At 43.2% G+C, this 9,084-nt stretch overlaps 1 protein-coding gene across 1 annotated transcript; it reads left to right on the forward strand.

The window, feature by feature from the left end:
• The first annotated feature begins 831 nt into the window (after positions 1-831).
• NEU4 (neuraminidase 4) lies at positions 832-5,742 on the forward strand. The gene is made up of 3 exons (XM_054983803.1): positions 832-1,032; positions 4,297-4,552; positions 4,655-5,742. The coding sequence occupies exons 1-3, from the start codon at positions 832-834 to the stop codon at positions 5,740-5,742; spliced, it is 1,545 nt and encodes a 514-aa protein (XP_054839778.1).
• The last annotated feature ends 3,342 nt before the right edge of the window (positions 5,743-9,084 follow it).

Below are 9,084 nucleotides of genomic sequence, written 5' to 3' on the forward strand. Positions count from 1 at the left end.
TTTTTTTTAAGACAGGCTGCCAACAGTGAAGAAAAAAATTTTGTGTTGTGGTTCAGGAGCGAGATGTGATGGTATGACTTTATCAGGGACACATCACTTCCGGCCTTAGGAAGGGCAGTTACACTTGCCTTTTCCCATGTTTCTGGAATGGCTTGCTTGTAAGACTGACTTCAACAAATGGATCAGTGGGTCATAAGAGATACATTTGGTGTATGTTAAATAATTCAGTTGGGTAACCATCCCTGCTTAAGGCTTTATTACTTTTTCAGTTTATTTATGGAATAAAATAATTTCCTAATCCATGAATTTGGCATATTCAGGTTTCAAAGCTCTAGCGAGGTTTTGTTTTAGAAAATTATCTGCATCTTCACTGGCTGGCTTGTCTAAGGTATGTTACGTAGCAAAGGCTGTCAGCAGAGGATGCATAGGTCCCAGACGAATGATATTACTGTGCTTTGACTTTGTTTCTTGGCAAACTTTGGGCTCACTTTCTATCTGCTTTGTCCTCTTTTTCCTAATGAAAACTGTTTGGGTCTTTGTCTGTTCTTGAGATTTTCTAGCTTCCAGTATTCTTGTGCTCAATTGCAACCAAATTAATTTTGTTAGCTGTTCCTAGTTGCTCAGCCTTACTTTTCCTCCCCTGATGCTACGTCCGTACATTTGCCCCTCAGAGTCTTGGGTTTATAACAGTGAAATTGCCTACTGCTGCAAGTTCTGTTCAGGATCCCTGTGCCTGCTCACAAAATTTCAGTTCCCCGAGGGAATGCAGCCAACCCACAGAGGCTGCAGTGTGGCTTTCCCCCGATGTTTTCCTTCCCTGCTGCAGTTGCAATGGGCTCTCGACACTTCCCTGCCCGGACTGTCCTCTTTGAAAGGGAGACAAGTGGAGTAACATACCGAGTGCCAGCATTACTCTACATCCCTTGCGTAGCTAAGCTGTTGGCTTTTGCTGAAGAGAGGTTGAGTGTTGATGATGCTCACGCCAACCTGCTGGTGCTGAGAAGAGGCACCTTCTACAAGAACTATGTGGAGGTAAGCCAGTTTCGCTAAAGCAATGGGGTAGAGCTGTTGGAAAACCATTTGCTCGTTCTTTGGTTCCTGAAGCATCTGACATTGTGAAGCCTTTACTTGTATCACACCTTAGTACAGGTGGAATTGTAGGAAAGAGAATGTCTTTCTATGCATCCTTTGTAGAGACAGCAACTAATGTGGCTTTGCTGGACTAAAAACCAGGCCCAGGAAATGGCGCACAGTACATTTTTGGAGACATTCACATAGTTGGCACTGTGTGTATCAAAGGATGGCTGGCATGTGTGAAATCACCATCACAAAACCAAACACTATATAGGCAGAGCCTTCTTTTCACCTTAAATGACCACAAGTCAAGTAAGTAGCAATAGAAGTAGTTTACATACACAGTTGCTAATCATCAATCAGTAAGAAATCAAGGGACCAGGGAGCTAGTGATATACACACGTGGACCAGCTGTTAACAATTGGTGAGTGTTTTTGTGGATACAGGTTGCTCGCTTTAGAGAGCCATTGGAGCCCTACTCATTACCCATTCTTTAATCTCCCTTTCCCACTCAAGGGAGTCATTGTTCAAATTCTCACTTCTACCATAAACAAGCCACTATTCTCTCATCCTCAGTCCTTCCTTCCTCCAATTTTTAAAACGAGAATAATAATCCTCCCTTACAGTGATGCTGTTGTAAAGTCCAGTTATCTAGTCAAAGCAGATTATCTCTGACATACATGGATATGACTTGTTGGGAAATGAATTGCTCATATGACTCTGTAATATATGGTGGCCTGAAGAAGGACCCTCAGGTCTGAAACGAGAAAAAAAGAATTTTTGGCCGGCTGACGCTCGTCGCCTTGCCTTGCCTTGCAGCAGCTCAAGTTCATCTTCAGCGGTTGCCTTGCCTTTCTTCGTAGCAGCTCACATTAACCCTCAGCGGTTTTCTGGGTGATTGCCCCGTTATATAGTGTTTTTCATCTTATTTGCACGTACTTGGGAAGTTTATTGACTACAATTGGACGGACTATCTTCTCAGTAATACTGCTTTGGTTTCCTTTGGACTCTGTTGATATATATATGTACATCATTCTGACTCTGTGCGTCCTTGGGATATACTAAACGTTTTTGTATAATTACGTACAACTTTGTTGAAATATTGTAATTATATTTTTCACATTGGTTCGTGTGTAATTTTTCCGTCTGGGGCGTGCTTTTTTCTGCTCTTGTTGTTAAAGCAGATTATCTGGCATCAGTAACACTGTTAGTAGCTCTGGGTCTGATTTGGGAAATTAGTTACAAAGTGAAGTGAATGTGTGGATTTGGTCCTACACTCACATGCTACTCAATAGCATGTGCATGAAGGGCGATTTTTAGTTTTATATGTTATGATGTTTCCTCCTCCTCTTCGTCTCTTTGTTGTCCTTAAACAGCAGAAATGGCACCATAGGCATGTTTAAAATTCAGAAGTAACTATTTATTTTAGAGGGGAAAGGTCAGGTGAAACCAGGGGTTGAATATTTCTGAGAGCGGGACCACAAGTGACGCCTGACACAGGTTGGACACTTGCCAGCTTCCCTCAAGTTTTGATGGGAAATGTAGGCAGCTTGGCGGAATGTTGGACAAGTGACAGTTGAAAAGTCCATTGGACAGCAGTCAGAGAGTCAAGCTGCAAGACCAGGATGCCTACATTTCCCATCAAAACTTGAGGGAAGCTGACTAGTGTCCAACCTGCGTCAGGCGTCACTTGTGGTCCCGCTCTGAGGTAATTCAACATAAATATTTCTGAGGTAAAATAGTACATGCACAGACTGTAGTTATGCTCTTCACAGATACTTAAATTCTTATGTTTGGAGGCTTTTGTTCCTGTGTTTTCCCCAAATACACTAGCACACTTTCTTTTAGTATTCTTTCTCTTTTAGGGTTTAAGAATGCTGATACCCTCTTTCTAGTACCCCAAACTCCTCTTTACACACCGGTGGTTGCCTTCAGTTTCTGGCTAAAGCATAAGGTCTCCAAAGGCAGTTTCCAACCAGGGATCTCTTCACTCTCCAGAGCTAACTCCCTGTTTGTCTGGGTAGGGAAAATCTCCTCTCTTAGGGCCAAGCTACAAGTGATGAATGACACTTGTCTGGCAAGTGAACAGACTCGCGTGTATTCCTCCCTGTTCACTTGCCATTTACTTGCGCTCCACTCAAGTGGAGCGCAAGTGAATGGCAAGTGAACAGGAAGGAATACTCGTGAGTCTGTTCACTTGCCAGGCAAGTGTCATTCGTCACTTATAGCTTGGCTCTTAGATATATCCCCTTTCTTTAGCCCGTTTGGGAGTCTGCACCTACTTCACAAACCTTCTTTCTAACTTTCCCCCAGTTCTCCTGTTAGTGTTAAAACTAGAGATGGGCACAAACCAAAATACAGACCAAAGTTTGTCACGAACCAGGCTGGTTTGTGGTTCGGGAATCAGCAGTTCATCAGAGCCCATTTCTGACAAATGGCCACGAACTTTAGGGTGGTTCGTGTGGTTCGTTTTTTGGTTTGTCACTGCAGACAGCCTGGTGCCAATCAATCAGTTTCCTAGGCAACGGGGGTTGGACTTTCTGCAGACCTTCTGCTGACCTGTAAGTGGTGAGTTGGTGGCCTGGAAGTGACATTTTCACAAACCAAAACGAACCAGTTTGTGAACCGGGGCAGGTTCATGAAAGTTTGTGGTTTGTGAAATGTGACGAACCACAAACCACATGGTTCTTTTTTTTCTGTTTCGTGCCTATCTCTAATTAAAACTGCTCTCCATTAGTTCTCCATCTCCCAACTCTTCACACTCAATTCCTCTCAGTTAGGGCTGAAAAAACAGACCTTCCACTTTCCAGCTCATGCTACCCAATCAGATTCCTTGGAGTAGCTTTTCACTCAAAGCTCTCTGTTTCTGTGAGAGATTAACCTCAACAGTCCTCCAGATGCTTGTACAGCACTTCCAAGCTTCTGAAAAATGCAGTCCATCACACATGTATTACTGAAACACATGTGCCCTCCTCTCAACATCTACTTCTGCACACCATGAATAACAAATAGCCATATTAATGGCAATTTTTCCTTAGATATGGCAAGAGATCCTGATTATCCCATGGCTTTTTTCCTTTCATTAGGTTGATCTCTTGATCACACAGAGTTAATAGGTTATTATTCTAAAATAAATGTTTGTGTAAAAAAAGCCCACAGTAGAACACTGAGTAAGAATATGAGTGAGATCCTTTAGGCTCATTTATCATCTTTCTTTACCAGTGGGAAGATATGCGGGCCCTTGAAACTGCTGCTCTGGCACATCATCGGTCCATGAATCCTTGCCCTATCTATGATGAGCTCACAGGGATGGTTTTCCTGTTTTTCATTGCTGTGCTGGGCAGGACACCTGAAGCCTTTCAGATCATCACAGGCCAAAATGCAGCTCGCCTCTGCTATGTGTCTAGTTCGGACCAGGGCATCAGTTGGAGCCATGTGACTGACCTCACCCAACAAGTTATTGGCAGGACCATTGAAGGTAGGAGGTGTAGAGACTCACGTAGGGTATGGGAAGAGCAGGGAGTCCTCAGAACAAAAATAGGAGATCAATCCTGACACAGCTGTTTTCCTTTTGATACAGATTGGGCCACCTTTGCACTAGGTCCTGGGCATGGCATTCAGCTCAAGTCAGGCCGTTTACTGCTGCCAGCCTATGCTTACCACATTGACTGCAAAGAATGCTTTGGGAAACTCTGCAAAACAACTCCGCATGCTTTCACTTTCTACAGTGACGACCACGGGCAGAGTTGGGACTTTGGTGAATTCATCCCAAACCTGCAGACTGTTGAGTGTCAGATGGTGTCTGTGGATGAGGAGGATGGAAGCAATAGGTTGTACTGTAATGCCCGGAGTCCCCTGGGTTTCCGTGTGCAGGCCCTTAGCATGGATGATGGAGCAGTATTTCAATCAGGGCAGCTGGTGCAAAGGCTTGTGGAGCCACCTCATGGTTGCCACGGCAGCATCATTGGGTTCCAAGCTCCACTTTACTACCTCCATCACAATATCCATATGGTTCGGAGACAAACACAGTCTGGTCAAAGCTCAGGCTTACTGCTGCAGCCAAGTACAGAGAAAGGAAACCAACCCCCTCCTCCTCTTCCTCCTCCTCCTACTGTACCTTCAGCTTCTCTCTGCTCCCAATCTCTGTACCACCAGCAGGAAAGCCTTGGGTTTTCCAGAACTTGTAGCGGCCATCACAGCAATTTTCTTAGTCTTATCTCCTCAGGTAAAGAATATACAGGCCAGGAAAAAGATAATATAGGAACTATTTCCAAATCAGGCTTTAACTTCCAAATCCCAACTTGGGTGCTGTATTCCCATCCAACAAGCTCCAGATCCCGAGTTAATCTGGGGATTTACCTCAGCACATTTCCCAGGGATGCTGACAGCTGGACTGAGCCCTGGGTTATTTATGAAGGCCCCAGTGCCTACTCCGACCTAGCCTACATTGAACTGCCCTACTCAGAGTTCTCAATAACTGGGATCCCAGCCATAGCCTTTGCCTGCTTGTATGAGAATGGGGTGCGGTCCCCTTATGAGCAAATCTCCTTCAGTATGTTCACACTGCATGAAGTTCTTCAGAACATCCCTCTGACAACTTCTTCCTCAGGCCAGAAGCAGCCATCAAGTGGCAGGAAGAGATGGTGGAGGACTTGTGTTATCTCTTAAAGCTCAAGACTGAAGTGAATAAATTTTCACTAGAAAAAACACAACAGATGAGGAAAAGAGTTGCAAAAAGAAAATGGTGCCAAATTGCTGATAGTAGATTTATAGATAGATTGGGGCTAGGGCTATGCATAACAGAAAAAATGAGCTGAAAATAGATACAGAAATCACTGGTTTGGCTCATTAAAACAACTTCTGGAAAGGTGAACCAAATCCAGGAAACTAAATTGTAATGGGTCCCTCCCCAAACACCAAAACGTTTGCGTGTTTTGTTTTGTACCTACCAGCAGCAGGCAGGCATTATTGTTTTCCTCATTCCAAGGAGAGAGACAGACTTTACATTATTAAGTAAATCTATTGGTATGAAGGGGGAATGAGATCAATGCGCTTGAGTGCATCCCCCGCCGATCAGGTCCTTGTAAGGGGAGACACACACACCACGCCTTTCCCAGCTATCAGCTTTGGAAATGTTTGGAAGGGAGACTTCAGTCATAGACTTCAATTCAAAGGACACTTCCCTGGGAGTAAGCACTATTGGATAACATGCGGCTTACATCTGAGTAGACCTCCTGGAGGTGTATTTTGCTTTCTTTTGCAGCACTACCCAGTCACTGATCTGTCTCCTCCCATATCAAGGCACTTGGAATTGCTGTGAGGAAAAGTGTCATGGGGGTGGGTGGGGGTGGTTTGTACAATCAAACTTGATAGAAGCCCTGGAAGACTTCAATAATACACTGCAATTCTAAACAGACTTATGTATGAGTAGACCTGTTTAAGATTGCTTCTATAGTGTTTCAAGGATCTCTCTTTTTCTGAGTCAAACAGCAAACGTGTGCCTACTCCTCCCTTTCTAAAACAATCCCACCTGCCTTCACAGCAAAAGGAAAACTTATGGGGGAAACACAGGTCTGTTGGTTGTGGTGATGGGGAATTCAGCCAATCATTCTGCCTGCCTGCACTTGAGTGATGGAGAAGATTGGCGGTGAGAACACCTCTTTTTCAGTGGAATGCTGAGCATCCCAGAGGAGGGATTTAGATTCATCCCTCATTGTGGGAACAAAACTACAAAGAGCAAGGAAATGTGAAACCAACAGGCAACAAAAGAATGGAAAGGTAATAAGTTATTGGCACTATAGAAAAAGAAAAAAGTGAACATCGAACAGAATTGTTTTTAATGTCATTTTGCACTGTTTGGAGTGCTCTCCTGCCTGGGACTGCCCTGCTGCCACTGCGCCATCCGAAAACACTCACCTTCTACAGTCCGTTGTTGTGTGTGTGTTATTGTGCTTGAGACAAAACCAAGTGAATCAATGGTTTAGACTAGGAGGGGGACTAATGGTTGATGCAGTTTTTGGTCAAGTGAAAAAACAGCTGCTCTAAAGCCTAATTTCCTCACCCTCCCTTGAAAAGAAAAGTGTGCGTCTGCACATGTGTGGCCAATGCTTGCCTTGTACTTGTGCACAATGGACCAAAACTCATGAAAATGAAAAACCAAACCAGATCAGTTCTGAGCCAGCACCAGCCTCCTGGAATAAACTAGCAATGGAATGGAATTATTCCAGAACCCCCAGAACCAAAACTGAAAAAGAATTTGTCTCAGTGCATGCCCTTAATTGTAGCAACATTACCGAAAGGATAAGTACTTTTACATTGCACCTTTAATAATCTACACATAACACTTAGGACTGGTTTATATGTCCATGGCCCCTCCAGCTAATGGAATCAAACTTATGTACCCCTAATCAGGCTCAGCTGCATTCATGGTCAAACTGAAAAGTGCACATGAAATATATAGAATATGTTGAACACCATTTCATGCGATTATACATTGCGATTATTTCTGCAATCACATCAGTTTGCTTAGGAGTCCCCATGATTGCTTGTATAGAATTAGATGAAGGGAATCATCAGAAGAGTGGGTAGAAGTGGAGATACTTCGCCTGATTGCATTATAACCATGACAATGTAACACAAACTCAGAGAATTTAACCTAATGATTTATTAATAGCTCTTCAAACTTTATTCCAAATATTCTAGCATTGTCAACATGCTCCTGGGCAGGTGTACTGTGGCTCTTCCACATTATGTTCTAATGAAAGAGATCCCAATGGTTCCAGCTTTTAATTAATCCATTCTATGTTTTATTTGTATCTTTTGCCTTAACTCCAAGTTATGTAACCAAGACAGCCTCTCCCCCAAGCCTTTCTCCCTTTTCTCATATGGAGACGTTCCTGGGGCTCAGGAAGTGTTCTGCTACACACCCTCACCCAATCAGAAGGCTTACCTCTAACTTCACCTGAATTCCCCCCTCTCTCATTCTCAAGCTTGGGGAAATTAAATGCTTTGTTTCCTCTTTATTGTTCTCCTGCCTTTCTGTTATAAGCTGCAATAGTCTCCCCCCCCCCACCCCGTGTGTGCTCAGTAATCAGATCTTGAGCTGTCCTGCTGCGCTGTGCACCTCAAGTTTCATCTCCCTTGCTGTACTTAGTCCCATCTCATGTGGCCACTTCCGCATGCTGCTGATCCCTGTACTCTTGGTTAGGTTTTATTATTGGATCTTTACTCAGGAAGATAAAAGGACAGAAGCTCCTGGGTTCTTTCCCAAGATATCCAAAACAACCGGAGGCCCATTCAGTCTCCAAAATAGACTGACGTTGCTACATTCATTTCAAAGAAGACCGTACCAAATAGGGGAAATGATGTTTTTATTGTACCGGATTCTGATGCAGGTACAGAAAGAAGTCTTCCTGTAGTTTTCCTGAGAATTCAAAAATTGCTAGCTCGGGGCTGCCACCTACTGGCTGATGCCTATACTAGCATCCAGTGGAGACCTACTGGAAATGAGGATATGAGTGGGATCATAAGGAATCAAGGGGTCTGTGTCCATGTTATTATAATGATGATGATGATGATGATGATGATGATGATGATGATGTTATCACTTGTTTAGGTTGCATTATGATTTTCATAATTTTAATTCCTAACTGCCTCTTATTTCATAGAATTTCAGCTTCTAGAACAGGTATAAGACAATATATTATATTTCTACAGTTCTTTTAAAAATGTTTTCTAGAAAACATGCTGCTCCTCTTTTTCCCTTCAGAAGTGGCTTTCCCCCCAAACACATATTTCTGGAAATGAAGAAATAATTGGTTGAAAGCTCTTTGGAGGCCCATCCTGACTTCACCACATTTTTGGAGAAATTGCACCCACAATATTTTTTTTACTTGCTATGGGCAGAATTCCCAAAAGAAAACTGCAGACTGCAATCATAATATTTTAATAGCATTCTAATGGGAAAGATTGCCTTCAGGCTCAGATATGAAATGATAATGGAAATGTTAA

Source organism: Eublepharis macularius, chromosome 6 (assembly GCF_028583425.1).
Source record: "Eublepharis macularius isolate TG4126 chromosome 6, MPM_Emac_v1.0, whole genome shotgun sequence".
In the NCBI taxonomy this organism is placed as follows: Eukaryota; Metazoa; Chordata; class Lepidosauria; order Squamata; family Eublepharidae; genus Eublepharis; species Eublepharis macularius.